The sequence below is a fragment of the Apostichopus japonicus genome, chromosome 19 (assembly GCF_037975245.1).
Source record: "Apostichopus japonicus isolate 1M-3 chromosome 19, ASM3797524v1, whole genome shotgun sequence".
Lineage (NCBI taxonomy): Eukaryota > Metazoa > Echinodermata > Holothuroidea > Aspidochirotida > Stichopodidae > Apostichopus > Apostichopus japonicus.
This window is the reverse complement of record NC_092579.1, coordinates 6,064,579-6,086,021: the sequence shown is the minus strand read 5'-3', so window position 1 is coordinate 6,086,021 and position 21,443 is coordinate 6,064,579. Positions and strand designations below refer to the sequence as shown.

Below are 21,443 nucleotides of genomic sequence, written 5' to 3'. Positions count from 1 at the left end.
TATTTTTATTGACGTAGATAAAACTGGGGTTTTTACGTTAGCTGTTATCGAGACTTTTAGTGCATTGCTTTATTTTTGTCGTGATTGCGATGTTAATTCAGAGATGCCTTTGCGGATATATACGTTAAAGCAACATAATGGATTTCGTTTTTTAAACTTTGAAAGTCAACGGTGCATAAGTTTCTATCTTACACAACGTCATAACCCGAAAAAGTGGAGGATATGCTTCAGGCGGTTGATTTTTTTTACTTTCAGTCGGGGAAGATTGAAACTACTGATCCGGTTGTACGCCCCCTACTAATTCAAGAGTATTTATTAACACTACCTTGCGTTTAGAGATGATTGAATTGCGTTTAGACCTGAATATGCCTCATTTGACGTCAAATCGTTACTTTCTTCGGCGGTGACGAAACCTATACCACTTCCTACACAGGAGTCGCCTTTAACAACCATAGGTTCACACCCATCTTTATAAAAATCTTTCATTCTTCTTTAGCCTTTTCATAAAGGTTAACTATACCCCTACCTTAGTCACAGTAGGTGAGGGCGTTGAAACTCCCCTATCCCCATCCTTGGAAATCCCTTGGATGCCACAGTTATCAGGTGTTTGTTCTCAGGTTTACGTGGCGATTATTGTATGTTTTGCATATGGAAGTCCGGTCAGACGTTGTTGCTGTAACCATGGTTACATATTAGATCATGAAACTAATAGCTTCAGTCTGCTGGAGTACTTAATTAAATGAAAACTGACTAGGTTTGACTTTGTAGGTGTACAGCGGCTATGAAAGTGTGACATAGGACATGTTCAGGCTCATCGAGCGGTGAGGAGGGGGGGGGGGGAGGGGTGACAAGGGTCAATATATGAGGACACAGGTGGTACAAAGCAGTGGCGTAGGAAGGTACTTTTGAGTGGGGGGCTGAAGACTGATGGCTGGCCTGGGGGAGGGGTCTAAGGGGAGGGGGTGTCCCCCTCCCCTTTGGAATTTTTTGGCATTTCCAGGTGGCCTCAGATGCAATTTGGTGCAATGTATAGCACACTTCAACACCCACTCCATTTTGTAAATAATTTTGCATTTTCACCTGGCCTTTTGGTGCTCCAAATGAGATTTTTTTCTGATTTGTAATTGAAAAAGGGGTTTTCTGACTGGCGAAGCGGGGGGGGGGGGGGCGGAATGATACTTCCGCCCCTCCATATTTTTCACTGGGGGGGGGGCTAGCGCCCCCAGCCCCCCGGTTCCTACGCCCTTGGTACAAAGAATACACTCAAGTAGTAATGAAGACTTCAAAAATGGTCGTTGACATAATTATCCACGGGTCCAACTTGGCCCACGATGCCCCTGTCTATGGAACAATTACTTTATACAACAACGCAGTGCGCTTTTGTTTACAATTTATATATATATATATATATATATATATATATATATATATATATATATATGTGTGTGTGTGTGTGTGTGTATTTATGATAGGAAGGTTGGGGAAGGGTGAGTAAGGGGTAAGGGAAGGTGAAGCTGGTTAGATGATAATGGATACAGCAAATTCAACGCCCTATTCAGCTCTCGTTTCATTTCTTGGATTTGATTTTCCCATTAATATTGTTTAGAGCTTTATCAGCATATTGGTTCATCGTTATGCATGATGATTTATTTTGTTTAAATTTACTCACGTCTTCATTTATATCAGCTTGAATTAACAGATAAAAAGTTGAATACTACTGTCATGAAGTGATGTTATACCCCACTTTAAGTTCCTTTCAAACTCCTGCCATGTCCTTTTGACCTTCAAGGTTCCCCATGTTAATTCCTACGATGTTCAAATAAAGAAATACATTGGAAATTGTTCGGTCCATTTTCAGACGTCTAGGTTAGGAGCCCGTGTTTTCAGACAATTAAATAGATAATTAAAATTAGGACCGCTTGTGTTTTCTTTCTCATTCATGATTGGTTGATTCATGGATAGATTTGATAAATATTAATGATGTTCCGAAGTAGGTAATATTGAACCAATCATGGAGCAGATGCCCCATCACGTATGACCCCAAGCTTTGCAACTTCTAAGCAATTTTTATAGAGGCAAGTTAAAAGGAATCATCCAGTTCTCACGATCAGTATATTATGGCCAAATAATTTATACCTATTTATTCTTTTCAAGTAAGTTTACAGCACAGGCATTGAAGACTCGCCCCAAACCGCGTCCCGTGCTCTGAAAAAGTTAACTTTCCGTTGCTTGCAAGTGAAGTTTTCTTCTTGTCCCTACAAAATGCAGACAGTAATGAAACTTGATACCTTGTTATCTTTATCTAGACCTGAGATGCCCATCGCTGCTATGTAAACTGTGTTGTGGGTATTGACCGTAGCTGTATGTATTGACTGTACACTAGTGTCTAATTACCGACGGTAGCAAGCTGTGTGTGTATTTTCTGGGATCGATGGTGGTGTCTAACACTTCTGTATACACCTCATTCGAAACTAGGCCAGATTACCGACATGGAACGTTTCTTTGTGCGCAAGTCTTCACACGGTTTCACACCCTTTAATCGAACATTACTTGAGAGACTAAATCATCTTGAAAGCGACAGAACTTTGTTTAATAATTTATTTGATTGGAGCTTCACGGAGCTAGGTTCCGAAATATCCTACCAAATAATTTCCCCAGGTACAACGATCGTACCATCTCTACCGATACTCGCCACATTACACTACATTTTAGCTCTCATTTTTGACATACCTTGACGTTTTAATGTTAGACAAAAATGATTAGGGACAAAATGAGACAGTGAGTTTCTGTGACTTAATCCCTTCTCCTATCGTGAATCGGGGGTGGGGAGGGGGGGGGGGGGTGGTGGGAGGAATTTTGGCATCCAGCTGGGGTAGAACTGGACCATTACAACGGATGTACCCCACCCTTTTTCAGCCCCACACAAAGTATTTATTAGCAAAATGTTCTTTTATGACTTCTTATATAGACCTAATTTATAATCTAAATATACCTCAGAATGCACCATTGAGGTCTACATGTTGAATTATTTTCTGTGGGAGGATCCCAGACCCCAACGTTAATAAAATAATTCTTATTCTCCTCTGCCCTATCCACAAAAGATCAGCATATCCTAATCAGTCCGGGAAATGTCGAGTTTGACCCCGTCCCCATCCACCTTTGCAATTCTGTGCACACCACTGTGACGTAGCATGGATGGGGGTGGGGGGGGGGATGGTCAGGCCGGTTGAGTCTCATAAAGGTGGATTGACCTTTTCTTGGACGTTCTTGGAAGCTCATGTATATCTCCTCATCTCTGCATATTTTCAGCTTTATGTTATAGCTTCATGAGATTAATCACGAAATTGCAGCCAGCCAAAATAAGTTGTCATGGAAACATCTTCTCTGAAAATCAACATTCATGTTTCATAATTTATAGAATATGGACTAAGGAAGCGCTTTCAGTTTATTGTACATTAAACTTCAAAACATCAAACTCGGCCTACGTTGTTTTGTTATGAAAGAATCTGTGCACGCTTGGGATGACTAAATTAAGATCTGACAAAAAATATTACATCGGTATTTCAGCTGCCGAGAAGGGTTTTTAAGATCAGTATACGCCATATTAACTGTTGGGGTGAGAATTGATTGCGTTTTGTCGTTTCATAAAAGTATTGGATCGTACAGATTTCATCACCAGGCATTCACGGACACAGTATAGTCTCTGTAAACAGTATACATAATTGTATAGTCAGAGATAGCATATATGGGATGGTCGGTCATTTCAGCCTATATACGTAACAATACCTAGCTTTAAAAGATCAGCAGTATTGTCCAAAATATGCTAGAATGCCAAATAACGGTCACGCATTTATCTGCCACCCCGGAGCATTTGTTCCTCTTTTCTACAATAAATTGTCAATTAATAATAGGTCTGGGAATAATTAGGAGTGCAAGAACCTCCAGGAGATCACTTTTGAAAATCTTCTAGTAGATTTTAGTATCCTTAAGTTGAGGACAATAGTGATGACCTTTAAGTAACGCGGTGAATACGCCCATTCCCCTACATGAGAGTCCATCCCAAGCCCCCCCCCCACAACCCCGTGGCTCTTATTTCATGTAAGGTACACTTCATGGTCGTAGTCATCCCCATTTTCATCGTCATCGTCAACGTTATGGTCATGGTCATCGTCACCGTCATCGTTATGGTCATCGTCACCGTCATCATTATAGTCATCGTCATCGCCATTTTCATCGTCATCGTCACCGTCATCGTTGTGGTCATCGTAGTCATCGTCACCGTCATCATTATGATCACCGTCATCGCCATTTTCATCGCCATCGTCATCGTCATCGTCATCGTTGAGGTCATCATAGTCACCGTCATCATTATAATCACCGTCATCGCCATTTTCATCGCAATCGTCATCGCCATCGTCAACGTTATGGTCATCGTCACCGTCATCGTTATGGTCATCGTCACCGTCATCATTATGGTCATCGTCATCGCCATTTTCATCGCCATCGTCATCGTCACCGTCATCGTTGTGGTCATCGTCACCGTCATCGTTGCGGTCTTCGTAGTCATCGTCACCGTCATCGTTATGGTCATCGTCATCGCCATTTTCATCGTAATCGTCATTGTCACCGTCATCGTTGTGGTCATCGTAGTCATCGTCACCGTCATCGTTATGGTCATCGTCATCGCCATTTTCATCGTAATCGTCATCGTCACCGTCATCGTTGTGGTCATCGTCATCGTTGCGGTCTTCGTAGTCATCGTCACCGTCATCGTTAGGGTAATCGTCGTCATCGTCATCGTTATGGCCATGCTCAATCGTCATCGTCATTTTCATCCTCGTCATTGATATTAGTTTATTAAGAATGACGTATTCATCTGCTTTACTTCGAGGTATAGGCAGAATTATTGCGTTGAAGAACCATCAGAGAACAGCGCGGAAAGAGAGTTTTGTTCTTAAATAGATTGAATTTTATTTTATCTCATTAAATTCATCAGTTTCATTGTTTAGTGAAAACAAAACACACGAAAAAGCACGCAAAAGAAGAAGAAGAAGGATTTAAGTTTACTGTGTTGTATTATCTACGCTCAAGAAAAAAATACTATCACATATACATTTATGTCACCGAGGAAGGAGAACTGCTATTTTACAAGTTGCGGTCCTAACATTTTGAAAGAGTTTGGAGCTATTGCCCACCACCCTCTTGCATTCCGTTATTTTCTGCTTTGGGTGTTAATGAATTTCATAGCCTTAAAGTAGCCACACTACACATAAACATTCTTTACTCAACTTTAGGGTATTATATTAGTCTCTTTTAACTTTATAACTAGCAAACACAACAACAACGAACTAATGTAATACGTAAGAGGTAATATTTAATTAATTTCCTTGTTATTTTGCTTTATACATTCGTACTGCCTCATCATAAACCAATCAGAAATTACTGCACCGAGTACAAGGAATTAAGATAACCATATGCCACAGGCTGCGTCAAAGCGATCAATTTCACTCATAAAGCATATATGACAATATTCAGAACCAAAACATATCATTTATGGATGAGAGACATGGTCTAATATAAAGAAGAAAGTTTTATTCGAACGGAATTGAACAGCATATCTATGTGTGGCAAATGTAACAGAAAAGTTTTATACAGCATTCCCGTTTTTGATATTTTCTCGTTTGTGCGTACCATTTTCAGATTTTAGAATAGTCGTTTCCACAACTTTTGAGAGAACCTTGTGTACCATTTGTTGTTATAGTGACAAAAGTGGGGGAAAATACAGGTACTCAACCAATTTCTTTACTGTCAAGCGATACTTCTTTTTTATTCACTCTGTTATTTTACTTTGACAGTTTTCTCGCTGTTTTCGTATGCTCCACATGGGATTGAGTGTCCCGGAATGAGATAAATGGGTAAGAGTTAAATTTGTAGTTATATAACCAATTTTATTCTTTCCTTCTGGTGACACCGCCTAACATGAAACATTTACAGGTTGCTCACAGCATGCTATGAAGCTATAGTGCTAACTATCATGTCCAAGGCCGTCCTGTTGACGACTTCAAAGTATTGCCAATTCAAAGATGAGGAATGTGATGAGCCTTGCGTTAAATTCTTTCTATATACAACATTAATTCTTCGGATAGGCTAGCTCGATCTATTTGTCAATGACATGCCGTTTAGGTCCACAAATTAATCGCTTTATAGGCCTACCGTATCTTTATTTGATAGCACAATTCGTCATGAAAGTATTTCATGAAATCTGTTCAGTGATTGGAAAAGATTAGCTAACAAAATACGGTTCACTTATGCAATTGACATAGTTATCAAGTCTGGATCAAACTATGGACCGATATAGGCTACAATGTCAAATGACAGCGTGAGTTCTTTAAAGACATCAAATTCATGTGTTTTAATCTAACTGTTGGTTTCTCCTCGTTTAGGAATCATCCGTTTCCCACCTAGTCTACCCACATCAGCCACACATTTCATCCTAAAATTGAAAGTAACATAGCTGAACGTGCTATTCTTTGGTCGCTGTCTTTGGTGACTACAATGTGTTCAAGTTTTAGCCTAAGTATCAGTTTTATCCTATAGGTTTACCCGTTAGGCTATTTGGCAAGGTGTTCAAAAAATGGTGGTCTTCACTTCAATAGATTAAGACCAATTACTGTGTGAATGCCCTATACTATCATGCATACCAAAAACTTGTCAGTAAATTAGCTAGCAAAGAAAAGAAGAGGATGGTAATTGGAAAAGCGTTAACACTATGGAGGGATATCTAAGAAAAAGTGATTTGACGACGTCACTAATTTTCGATGAAATTGTCCCGCCTTTTGCATTTTGTCGACATTTTACTGCTCGTAGACGAAACCGACTGCACTGTATTTGCAATAAGCGTTGGCCATTGGTGTAGCGGCCACGCAGTATTGTAAAGAGTTGCATTTGCATTTGAACATTTTCTTCCCTGCATATTTGCATACGTCATTGTTCCTGCAACGAAGCTGCAATGGAGAGCAAGATAAAAATAAAAACAAACAGTTAAACACTGATCAAATATATCACAATTCATCAACATTTTATCAATCAAAAAATAAAACAGTAAGGTTAGAAGGGCACGGAGAGGAGAGGACAAAGGGGGAGGGGAGGGGGCACTGGCGGAAATATAACAAATCAAATAAGGTGAGAAGAACTTTTTCCCTGGTGTAGAAAATTATTCATTTTAATTGACAATCTCAACGTTAATGGTCGGTAAAATGGCAGACTTGTCCTCTTATATCCTCTTATGAAAAAGGTGATTCCCCTTGGTTCCCCCAGAAAACAAAATGAAATTTAGACGTCAAATGTTGCATTTTGAGTCACATTTGGACAGTTAAATTAGGTTTGTACTTAGGTCTAAGCTCACGTTTGTGCAACTATCCACCTTTTGTGTGTATGAGTGTGTGTGTTTGAGGTTAAAATGGTGGCGGGTTGGGGGAGGCGGGATTACACCCCCCCCCCCACCTCCTTGATCTGCGGTTGAATAGTATGTGTTATTATTGACAATGGGTTAGAAATTACCTTCCCGTACTTTTTAAGAAAGATATTTTAGATTCGGCCATCTTTGTTGTATTGACCAATCTTCCTTTGCACGGTGTATGTAATGGGCACTCCATGTAACCCTGGAATCCCATGCATTACGTCGTACATACAGCGTGAGCCTAGCCTACTATACTATACTATTACCAGGTATGTACCAAACTACCGATTAGTATAGGCTAGTATAGGCTGTCGTCAATGCACACGTTTTCGCGCAGACCACCATGTTACTAACGTTTAGTGATAGTACAGTGGTGATATTTCCTAGTACCACGGTGACATTGTATGAGAAAAGAGCCGTGAAGTATTACTTGGTCGTTTATAATATCTATCATAATAATTACCTGACCATTCTAGCATATTGAAGCATTTATGAAGCAGAGTATTTGCAATTTTCTTCAGCCCCCCCAAAAAAAGACAAAAAATTTAAATTACTTCTTAATGCTCTTACGCGCATTTGCTCTGTGTGTGATGCATGTGTGAAGTCACTATTTAATATCCATTTTGTCATCAATGTAAAAAACTTTAATTTTCAAACATATTTACTGAATCGTGAAAGTCGAAAAGTGCATGTTTGTTTACAATATGGATTACAAATTTACTAAAATTTGACCACGCGGAAGACATCTATTGCGAAATGCTTTGACCGGAAGCAAAAGCAATTGAACTGAAGATTTGTACATATCTTTTATTCCAGCAGTCGTTCAAATTTGGCCTTCTCTCTGTATGTACAACTCTAAATGAATTTACCAATAATTCGCACTTCATTTATTATCCTTACTTAATGTTTTACAATAATTCCCCTCGCGCTTTGGGGAAATATCAATGCGTATTTGCGTAAAGATATCATGAAAGTTTTTCCGCCATATCTACCTCAAGGGGTTACTTTTTAAATTTGAAAAATATGATTAAAAAACACCGTAGAAAACTCTAAAAAATACGTCAAACTAAAATCTTCCAGAAATTTCTAAAATGCATGTCATCTTTAATTCCCTATATACTGTCGTTTCAATTTGTATTGATTATTTTTTATGGCAATCGATGAATATTTATTATATATTGTGTAATCGATGAATATTTATAATGTATTGTGTAATGTATTAAAATAAAAATTGTCGGTCTAAAAATAGGATTGAAATTATTATTTAAGGTACATATTTGCATTTAGAATGATGTATCTATCTATCAAAGTATTTAACTGTGGGTAAAATCATAGATTCAATCTAAAAGAAAACGTAATAGATTGAAAGTTTCAATTGTACCACGTGAGCATACAATATCGATATTAAAATTTCATTTTTTAACTTCATTATTGGTTACATTTTAGCATATTTTAACATCTTTTACTCATGAAAGCAAAAATGTTATAATAATACGTTTTGAGCAAAAATTTATGAAATTCATTTCAAGCGTCTCCTTTCAAGCCAACTAGGAATTGACTCGACAAAGACTTAATTAAACGATACCTCATAATTTATATCATCAATGGCAAACAATAAATAAAAAGAAAGAAAAAAGATGGAATGGAATTTCAATATTTCTTTTTTTGTATTAAAACTTTAAATGGGTTTTCCATAAGTTATCACATTAAAACCAATATATACGACAGATAGAGAGACACCAATGTTTTTGCAGCCTTTTACTGTTTTTTAAGTTATTCTTGTTCTTCACTTTATTTCACACATAAAAAACTTTAATATGATTGTTAATATTTAATACGCAATTTCTGACTCCTTTTTTTCATGTAGATAGTTTTCTTTGCTCCAGCTTCACATTGGATATATTAATGTAAAAAAATTGATTATTAACCAATGGTTTATATTATCTTGGGATATAGGTAGTTACATGTCATTGTCAATTGTAATGGGATTATCAGAATTCCCCAGTTTATTTAAAAATAGATAGAGCTATCATTGCAATGTTATAATATCTCTTCAAATTTTAATTCGGTAGCGGGAGATTTTTCTAATTCTCGGAGGAGATTGAGTAAAGAACAAGAAAAGGAGGAAAGGATGTGAAAAGTTATCGCTACTTGTCTATAAAATTCTCATTTGTGATTTGTAAGATTGATCTTGTATGGACCAAAGAGATCGCATAAGACCATGATTGGTAAATTTTCACCCGATACTCATAGCTAGTACAGTAACTACTGTTCATGTTCCACAACCGTGCATCAGTAACTACTGCGCTGTGTTCGCAACACGGTAACACGTGTTACAGTTGGCACAGTAATTACTGGAAAGCTGTTACACGTTGAACTACGAGTCCGACAGGTGAAAATTTGAAAGCTTTAAAAATATATAAATTTTAAATTTTAATTGTTAATTTTTTTTTTTTTAATTTTTAAAATTTTTAAAATTTAATTTTTTAATTTTTAAATTCGCAGTGAGAAAAAACTTTGCGGTAATAACTGTGCCACCTGTAACACATGTTACCGTGTTACGAACACAGCGCAGTAGTTACTGATGCACGGTTGTGGAACATGGACAGTAGTTACTGTACTAGCTATGAGTATTGACTGAAATTTTACATTATTGAGAATTCATTTTGGTTTTTTCGTCATGACAGACAAATTTAATCAGAAGGTTGTCTTTGGTTTGCCTCGTAAAAGTTTTTCAAACCTAATTTTTTTAATAAAATCAAAAAGTAATATACCCTTCTTGATATGTCTATATATGGTGTTCTTTTGCACAAACTATCAATTTATTATAGACAATAATTAATAATGAAATTTTGTCACGAAAAATTTCGTCGCCTCGCAGACCAAATTATTTTCTTCATATAAACATTAAATCTCACATGAAAAGCTTAATTGTTTATATAAATGAAATCACAAACATAAATACTAAAACAAAATAAATAAATATCCTATATGCTTTTATTTCATTTTTTTTTCATGTAATGAAACGTGACCATAGAAGGTTTGATGGAATCAACTTTTATTATATCTATATCATTTTACACAAAAAAAATATATTAGAAGAAGAGAACTTTCATGAAATAAACTGCTGTTCTTTTGTTTGATCGTGAATGAAAAATCTTCCGTGTAAAAGGTCTTGATCATAATTGACAAGTTACAGTCTTCTCCCAATGGAGGGGGTGTGGGGGGAGGGGGTGGGAGTGATTAGTGCGCTTCAGTAAGGGCTGGGCAGTGGGCATATTATGGTGTAATATTGTATGAAATTAACGGAAAATTAAAGTGTATTTGTTGATTCTTTTCCAGCTATATGCTATCATTAATGCATCTTTATTTATATATAACACGTGACTGGGCGTGGTAAGACCCGCCGTTTTAATGTGTACCTAAATCAGTCCTGGAGATGGGGGGGCAGACGGGTTTACAGCCTCGAGGCCCGGGCCCGTTCTGGCCCTCGACGCCTCTGACCCAAAGTACCATTATCATTTATGACTTTGAAATACCATATAGTATAAAGATCATGCAAGCTACCACAGTCGCGCCGTTCCATTGTCATTCAAATTACCATCATCAGCAATTTAAGGAGGTGTACTAACAATTTACGTAGGGGCTTCAATAATGTAAGGAGTGGCACCAACAATTTAAGTAGGGGCACAAAACTATATTTTCTAGCTTGTTAAGGTTGTTTTTACACGTAAAGGTGTTACAGATTGTGGGGTGGGGGGGGGTGGGGGAGGGTTTGGCACACTACTCTGCATTGGGTGGGGTGCACGCTCCCTGTTCCCGACCTAGCTGCGGACCTGATTCAGATAAACTTCCCATCTTTTTAATTAATTAATTCCAGCACGTTGATCACCTTTGTTGATGTCTGCATATACCTTTAAGAATAAATTAAAATTGAATTTGATGGGAAAAATGAATTTCGTTTTGTCTTTTCTTTAGCTTATAAGTGTGAATATCTCCAGGCAATGCGAATAATGAAGTCACAAATCACTACATAATTGATGAAAAAGAAAAGAAAAGAATAGAATAGAAAAGGGGTGTGAATTAAACTATGACGTACCAAATATATTTTGACTTTTTTCTCACCTTATTGTATAACCTTGAATTGTAATGAATCCTATCAATTAAATAAGTTTTATTTATTAAAAAGAAAAATGAAGAAGAAAATAATGAATAGAAAAATAATTGTTAAACTTAGTATGTACCTGTAACTTGCAATTATGAAGTAGAAATGTTACTCTTTTCCTTGGCTTTATTTTGGTTGTTGGTATTTGATTTTCATATGAATTTTCTGTTCGGGTATTATGATAATGAAAAATGAGTTTAAATATCGTCTTAAAGATTGAATAATGAATGTCAGAACTATTTTGTTTAACTGTGCATGTTTGAGATGTACACATTCTCTGCAGCATCACGATGTGGTGGTCGGCGGAGGAGGAGGGAGAGGGAGGGGGGGCTCCTTATGTGGGAGGAATAATATCTCTTATGATTCAGGGTACTGTATAAATTATGAACGATGTTTAGTGCCGTTTTGTTTTGGTTTGTTTTCTATTTTTTTTTCTTTTTCTGCTTGCTTGTTGTTACAGATCAGTATCGACAAGTCATGCAGTAATCTTAATCACAACCAAATCTTTTAAGGAAATTTAATCTCAATTAAGAAATAATGCCTGCTGTATATTTTCCCGTTAAAAGTGTAGAAGAGCGAGGTCGATTCGGGTCTCTTTTTTAATGAGGGGGGGGGGGGGCGAGGGGAGGGGGAAGTTCTGTTTTCAACGCAAACTATAGACACCATTTCATTGCCTTGGTCCTTTGAATGTGATGGCTCGAAAAACAATACAATTCATGTCATTATCATAAAATTAGTTTCATGACACAACAGAAACACAGTGGAGAGTTTGGAGAACACATAGTACACACAACATATTACAAATACATATTTGAATTTGACGTTCCCAAACCCAGCTACAAACAGACTTCTTTCAATGGATGAGGAATATGATGGTATACGAATGCGAAGAACAAAGAAATGTTCTCTACTCAGTGAGATCTTAGAACTTAAAAATCCTTCAAAAAGTTCATTCTTTCAATTTATACATTTTGTTCGAATGATTGAATATATTGACCGGAAACGCGACCTTGTTTTCTAGATTTGAAATGTGTAACGAGGGAAATAAGAATTTGAATTTTTTTCTTTTATTTTGGGAAACAGTTCGACAAATAAGTTGGATATTATTTCTCAAAGTGAGGACATAACATTTCAATTTTTGAATTTTTCAACTTTAAGGACCTGGAATTCTTTTGTTCTCAGTCAAGTCCTCAGTCAGAATGCAAAACGCACGCACACACACGCACACACATACTAAACTTTAAAATGAAACTGCATGGGATGTTATTAGCCATGCAGAATTGACTATCAAAAACTTCAGATTTGACACAGATTCTTTATCACGAACTAAAATTTATGACATTTTCGTGATTATTTTCAAATTGTCGGAAATTTGCTTGGGTAGCTATTAATTCTCCTATGGATTCTGTTGATTGATTTTGATGCGATTCTGGAAAAAAATTGAATTAATTCGTTATCAGACTCTTCAATATAATCAAATCCACCGATCGGTAATAATGTCAAATTTAATGAAGATTTGAAATATAAAATGGAAGAAGTAATTATCTGTACCAAGTGACGTGAAGGCTGTCTTATATCATTATATTATTATATTACTATAATATATATATATATATATATATATATATATATATATATATATATATATATATATTCCGATGAAAAAGAAATTTGATCTTGAAAGTCATACCGTGCTCACCACTGAGACAAATTGCTACCAATATTGATCAGTTTATAACGACTTTTTCTTTATTTCCTCTTGAAAATCTTCAAACATAAAATAAAATGAATGTAGTCTAGTGCATAATGTAGTCTAGTGCATAATATGAGATCTATGGGAAACTAATCAAACGATTTAATGAACCGATAAACGCCCAATACTTTACCATCGAGGTCAAGTAGGTGTTAGAGCGCGTTTCTCTTGGGAATTGAATCATCGAAAGCAATTTAATCTTGCGGTTTACAGCTAACGCGTTAAACTTGATGGAGCCAATTTCAGCTATTTTTAAACATTGGAATATAACATTGAATATGATAGAGAACAGTAATACTAGATCAGAAATCTTTCTCAAGATCACTCAAGTAACTAACCCGATAATGATATATTTTGCAACCCAAAGAATCTCATTACGTAATGTTTACGTAATGACCCGGATAGAGAGATGAAGTCTGAACAAAAATGAATGGGCGGTAATTTCTGATGGGGTCAGGTGGGTATTTTAAGAGCGCGCTTCTACGTGGTGTTTAAGCAAACACTTTAATCATGCGTTATTATAAATGTTAACCCGACGGAGAGAGGCATGCAGATATTTTCTAAAGATTGAACTGAAAAATGAAAAATGAAAGAGAATAGTTGATACTAGATCAGAAAACTTCCTAAAGGTCACCCAAAACAAGACGGACAATGACTTATTTCTGCAATCCGAGAATCTCATGAATGACTCGGCAATCTTACTTGGTGATGGGAAGAGATATGGGGGGGGGGGGGTGGGCGGGGATGGGATGGGATGGGAGGTGGGGGGGGGCTGCGGTAGGAGTCGGGTCGTTATTGAGGTGAATAGTAAGGGGAAAACGGATATATAAAGCCATTTAATGAAAGCTTATGCAACAATCGTATAGTCTATACTTAAACCGAATCTAATTTGCATATATGTCATTTTACATTTCTGTTGTACATTTGTTGTCTGTAAAGGCTTAAAAGACTGTATATCAATACATTATATTACATGACAATGGAAATGATGATGAAATATAGATTGGATGAATAGAAAGGAATTAATGCTCTTGATATTATTTATTACTCGTTATTCACACTTATAAAATATTCTATTCGTCTGTTCTGTTTCATCAATTTGTCATTATCAATTATATACATTCACGCTTCTTAACACGAACGAAATATAATAATCCATTTGCATTACCTTGTTTCTCCTTTCCTTTTTATCATGTCTTCCACATCATAAAGAACATCCATTAATTTAATATTAGTCCCTCTTTTTAGGTAAGAGAATATAAAGTTCTATCAAACTTTCTTTGAAAATCTTTCGTTTGTACATTATTCCATGAGTAATGTCACGTACGTATATACCACATGAATTTATTTGCACACAGATTTATTAATAAAGAATCGTAGAAAACTTGCTCTTGTTTGCATTACGTGTTCTTTTTTCTCTCTCCATTTTTCTTGGAATAAAAACTGTCGGGATAGTCACGTGTTGGATATGATTAAAAGTAGTCAAATATAATTTAGGTTTTGTACATAAATACATTCATATTTAATCATTCTTTATTATTAATTGTTCTTTGGTGTTGACGATTGTTATAAAAGATAGAAATTAAAGTCATTTGACGAACAACGTCACTGACGGCATAATGTGGTTGATAGAAGTGAAATTATCTTCGGCTACATTGGTAAACCAAGAAAGAATGGTGGAGGAGGGGAAGGGAAGGGGGGGGGGGAGGAGGGGAGGAGATTTGGTTGGGGCTAGCAGGAGTTGGTAGAAAAGGTATCGGTTTCCAAAAATGCAGGAGTAGTGGCGATTGGATATGATGTAAGATACTCTCTTGAGGAACAAGAACCACGAAGAAGCGGCCCAAAGCGGGGCACGAATTACCCAATTTTCGTAAAAAAAACCCTCTCAAACAATCCCACTTAAGCTAAATTTGATTTGTCACTATTTATTTCTGACGAGTATACCTTTTTCCAGTTTTGGAAAAAATCCCCTTTTTTGGAAAAGAAATTAAAGGAATTGTTGTTCAAATTTGCCCTTTTTGTTGAAGAACATTCAATTACGGGAATTTGTGCATGAGTAGGAAATTTACACAGGATCATTCTTTGTTTCTTGGAACCTATAGAGGTATACGTTTTGATTTGCCCCCTTCCTTAATTCAAAGTTGTTTTTGTTAACATCATGATATGAGTGAATTTTATCTGCTAGGACGCAATCTTTTTTGCTATATCTATCTTTTCAGAGGGAAAGTCCCCCTCCCCCTCTCCCTCCCCCTCTCCCTCCCCTGCCCCTCCTTGCGTACGCCCAACGACCCCAAAATAGCACATGAATAAAATTAATATAAACCAATGATGACAGAAAGAAGGTTCTACGGTCGGTGGAAATTAGAAGTAAAATTGACTCACATGTTGGCTCGCGAATCCTTTAACTGAGTTGTCTAAAGAGCTGATGCCCATGAAATTTTTACTCCATTGTGCTGCTTTGGCGTCCCTTACAAATGAGTCATCATCTCGTCGAAAGGCGGCCATGTTGTCATCCAAGTCTCCTTCGAAGAGTTCGTCTCCCCGGAGTTCCCGATCTAGCATTTCGTCGTCTAGATCAATGGGTGTGGTGGTCACGCTTAGCAAAGCCAAGAACAAACAAGCGAGGGTAAGTGAAAACTCATAAATATTCATGATGATGGTTGGTTAGTCGGTCGGTCGGTCGGTTACGGTTCTCTGTAGACGAAGAACGAAGGATTGCTGTAAATGTTCATATTAAATATACTTTGTAATAATTAAACAAATTGGCGATATGAGCTCGCGTTTCTTCTAATTAGAAACTGTTGATAGAAATATTTGATAATTTCGTGTTGTACTTGGTATTTCAGAACAAAGTTTACTGTCAATGAATATTCCCGTGATGGCACACTTATATGGAAGAAGAAAGCATTCTACACTGTTAGTTAAAAACCCCTTTCCTCAATATCTTGTTATGTGTATCTGTTCTAATAACTCGATGTATGGTTGTTTGAATGTTACCTAGATAGTTGTTTAAGTTAAACCCTAATATTCATTACACCGAGAAGTGGATGAAATAAATGATCTTGTATATCACAGATTCCCATAGGATAGAAAGAAGTGTTTACAGAAAACTTTGCTCGTGAACTTGAACAAAATGTCGAGAGAAAAAAAAAACTTCTTAAAGAACGGTACATATTTATGTTTTATTTTTTTATGTTTTATTTTTAGACAAATTGTGGTAGTTTTTAAATACTGAACAGGATCGAGGCTGGAAGGTGGGCACATTGAAAAACAGAGTGGTGAGTATATTATATGCACTAACAAAGTTAACGAAATCTAAGGTTTATTAAGATTTGGTTTTGTGTTATAAAGTGACATTTTGGGTCAACAGCACATGGATTTGTTTTACAGCTTACTTCATTTAAATAAATAGGGACAGATGTTTTAATACGGTGTTGAAAGTCAAATGCATGTTATTACAAGTATCAGTAGGCTACTCCAAGCAGGTATAAGGCGCATACTCACACTGTTATGTTAGACATAGACCTAGCCTATAGTTACCATATTCGAATGGAAGCGATGTTTTTATTGTCATCTAAAGCCTTCAACTTGCAAGTCGACTCACTTTAATATGGGAGGATGTAGCAGATACACATCGTATGAATCTGATACGTGCAAGTGGATAAGGAGGCCGGGTGTACTATAACGCAATTGTAAGCCCAAATTAAGAACTTGATAAATATTTCACATTTACAAGAAATCTTATACTTGTTTTCAATATTAAAATCGGTGGTTTCAAACTAAGCCCAAGCATGCTTACAGCAGAGTTTAGTATTAAAAATTGTCAATTATAAAATCCCATATAGAAATGTTATGAAGTTCATATTGAAATTTAGTAAAACTTTATAATCAAATGGAATTATTGTTTTGCGTTACATCCTTGAGATGTACTCTTATTACCAAAGATTGATGGTGCAATTTTGGAGAGATATCTTGACGTTTATCAAAGGAGTGAGATTCATTCTTATACCAAACAGTGACTTGATGCCAAACTATAGCTCTACAACTATAGGGATCTGTTTATTCCATAGGATTAAACATTTGCAAAAAATTCCGAGGAAAAAGGTTGAATATATTGAATTTGCAAGACACGCAGAATATTTATTTTGCAGTTAACGTTGACCCATTAACCAGACGTGCTTTACCGACAACAACAACGTGTGTTCTAAGTGGGAGAAAATAAATAGTGCACAACATTTAATATTCACTCAATAATCTCACTCATACGACTTCTGAGGAGGGGGTTCAGTTGATATTCTTCTGGAAATTTTAAACATATAATAATATCAACGCGAAAAACCCCAACATATACTCACCTTTTCCGTCTACATCTAAGATATGTCATATTGTACGAATATTGTTTCTCCAAAATAAAAGAGAGATTTATAATACATACGGTCACTTTTTCTTAAAACTAAAGTTGGACTTTCTTGTTTGTACAACGGATTGATTGACTGTATATCTCACTTCAATAGACTTTTCTGTTTAGTTCCAAACATTGGACTATAAACTCCGAAAATATATATTTCTGTTTTGTTAAGGGAACACGTACCATCCATCACGAACTTATGAAAACCTTTTAAATAACTAAACAACGTTTTGTATTCAAAGTTCTGATATAACAAGAGATAATTGAAGCGAAACGAACGCTGCTTGTGGAACTAATGGAAGGGCTTATGATTCATGATGTGTTTTCCTTATAATATAAATAAACTCAAGTAGGTATAGGGACTCGACTCACAGATCTATAACAGTAACTGACAAATTAAGCTTCAATGGTATTACTATTTAATTTATGAAACTAGCATATATCTATCTACTTATCTTGTCCGATTCACATCTTTCGTCGAATCTTCGAAATTTAAATGCGGTAATAACCTTTTTAATTTCATTTTTTTTAAATTTAGACCCTTTGAATTCCAAGTGTGAGTTTGTGAGTATTGGGTTGGGGGGGGGGGGGTGGGGGAGAGAAGGGGTAAGAGCTGCAGTAGTTTGGGGACCTCTCACATGTCCCAACCGCTAACACCCCTGCAAAGGAAATTGAAAGGCAAACCACTATAGTTTACCTGTGATGTCATTTTTAAACTCATCTTTTGCACACCATACATGGATTTATAGTCTTTTAGTTTTCCTATAAAATCTCCTTCATGAGATGATAATATAATTAAGAAATATCTAAGAGTATACATATTCATCTCTTTTTGACCCAAATTTTTACGTTCTAACATTAACTTCAATGTTTCATAAGGGTTTTCCCTGATCGATATAAGTGTGCTAAAATTGTCAAAGATAACGGCCTAATTAGAAATTCAATTATCTGAAAAGGTAAACATCAGACGAGCAATGATGGGCGGCAGTAAAAATATGTAAAGGGATATTTTCTTTGATCATAAAAGGAAAATAGGAAAAAATTTCTAGCGCATTTTCTAAGTAATACTGATTTATTAAGGGGCTTATGGCATCACATATTCGAATTATATATACTCGAAATTTCGAAGGCGTATACTTGCCCTAAAGTTGAAATTTATTAATTAAATCACCGTCAATTTGAACTTTTTATTTAGAATTCCACGAAATAGAAATCATATATTGTTCATGTTTTGATTTACATTGCTTCATCATTGAAGTTTTTAAGTTTACTATCAACTACAAAAGAAAAGACAAAAAAAAAGGGGGAAGAAAATTCCCAAAAGATTTGCTGGTGAATATAATTAGGTTTTTTTTGCCTTTGGGAAGAATGAATTATCACCATTCTTTGTTGCCTATTAAATACCCCAAAGTCTTCCATTGTATTTCACTATTCATATACTAATATCCATTCTAGTATACCATGGTGACACTTTCCCGATGGGTAAATATGGTGATGAGTATTCTGTTAGTGTGAATGACTAATTCATATACTTCACACTTATATAGATATGTAAATACAAGCTTACAAGTGTGATATTATTAATGGAACTCAAAAGCTCGCACTATTCTTTTTTTTTTGTCAAAAAGGATAAAATAGAATAAAATTATCAGACAGTTGATATTTTTTATAACCTCACAATTTGAGTTAAACATGTATATTTCGGTTTTACTATTTCATTTGAAAGTCCTGTGAATCTTGTAATAATATCAAATGTTTTTATGCATGATTGAATGGGGTACATGAGAAATGCAATGTCTGGGCAAGAATTTTTGTTGACGGTTCAGCGGTTTACACTTAGCCAAATACCCAATCGTACCACCACCTAAGCAAATGTTTACTAATAGGGGTACCATGTTTGAACTGTTTTAGCCGGGCTGCATTGGTGATCACTGAAGGTAAGGACTATAGTGCAACTAGTAAGGACATTTGGTATCACAGCCTAAGGCTATACACCACATAGGGAATAATTGGCAACGTTAGGCTAAAACACTGAATCACTTATTGGACAATTGATAACGCTAGGCTAAGACCCTACATCACTTCTTTGACCATTAGCAACGTTAGGCTAAGACACTGCATCACTTATGGGACAATTGATAACGCTAGGTTATGTCACTACAACACTAAAAGGACAAAGGTAACGCTACTAAAACACTGGACAGAACTTCGGGTGACAATTGGTACGTTAGATTAAGAAACTACATCACTTATTGGACAATAGGTAAAGCTACTAAGACACCGAGAATAACTTTGGGAACAATTGACAACGTTAGGCTAAGACACTACATCTCTTATTGGACAATTGATAACACTAGGCTAAGTCACGACATCACGTTAGGGACAATTGGTAACGCTACTGCTATAAATCTACATCAACGAATGGAACAACTGATGTCTTTAATAAATCAGGGTCGTCAACTATACGAAAATTTATACATACTAGAGGGCGGTATAATAATAACTAACCTTCAAATCTTGACAGAATGGTTTTTCTTACGAATATAATTTGAAAGTTGCGAAAAACGTAAATCCTCAGAGCAAACTTTACCACACTTTTCTAAACTTTTAATATCGTTGCAAAAAACAAAAAGGAAAAAAAAGTCATATACTGAGTCTAAGTATTCTAACACCTGTGATTTTGGGTTATTTGATATAAAAATCAATTCAAAATTTAACCAGTTATAAAAATTAAACTGATATTTCCAGATGACTAATCAATATTAAAAAAAATATATATATGTTAATGCTTAATTGTATAAGAAGCCAATCTTCCGCACGCGGTCTCTCTCTAGTTAATTTACAACTCACCCACGCTAAGAATAATGATGAGAAATAAAATAACCAATTCCATCACGAACTCAAAACACTAACCAAACCTACAGTAATTTTCACACCGATATTTGATTACACTTTAGGCCTAAAGGTACAAAAGCCGTTCCAGATAACATTACTTTTTATCTTCCATTTTTACCCTTATTTATTCATATTTTTTTCCATATTCGGTCCCAACAGATTGGCGTTCATTGATCCGAGTGTCAAAGAAGCACATTAGACAGTTAGGGTAAGCTGAGAGTTTTAATGATTGAGAAAAATAAAGGACTAAAAATCTCAAAAAAAAACTATATATACTTTTGAAATAATCCAATCTGAAATTGTGGAAAATCATGAAAATAAAGTTGAATACTATCGACGTCATTATCCATGTGCCTGACAACCATAGCAGACAATATTCTAATTCTGGTTTGGCAAATGACGTCTATTTTCTATTTAGTTTAATTTTCTTTAAAATGTGACCACTTTTTTTCAACAGGTGATGAGTATTAATGTTTCCATATGTTATGTGCAACAGTACAGATTTCTTTCGAATAATCAGCGTGTACGTTTACAACATTGAATTAAAATTTCAATGATTGAAAATCTTTCGGACAAATATTACGGATCAATTTTAATTAGAACAACATTTTACAGAAAGATTTTTTTCTTTTGTTGTTGCTTTTATCGTGCCATTTAAAGTGTTAATAAAACATGCAACACCTATATAACTACAAGGATGTCTACTCGCTCTTTTAAGTGAACTGTTTTATTTCATATGCCATATGTTCCTATGTATAAGCTT

General features: G+C 35.7%; 1 protein-coding gene across 1 annotated transcript in view; it reads right to left on the bottom strand.

The window, feature by feature from the left end:
* Positions 1-5,056: 5,056 nt before the first annotated feature.
* LOC139960199 (uncharacterized) overlaps positions 5,057-21,443 on the bottom strand; it is a 55,813-nt gene continuing 39,426 nt past the window's right edge. Inside the window, exons 2-3 of the mRNA XM_071958386.1 lie at positions 15,760-16,071; positions 5,057-7,004 (exon numbers count right to left, since the gene is read on the bottom strand). Of these exons, the coding sequence (XP_071814487.1) occupies positions 6,855-7,004; positions 15,760-16,029 (420 nt within the window). The 5' untranslated portion in view covers positions 16,030-16,071 and the 3' untranslated portion in view covers positions 5,057-6,854. The remainder of the gene's footprint in view (positions 7,005-15,759; positions 16,072-21,443) is intronic.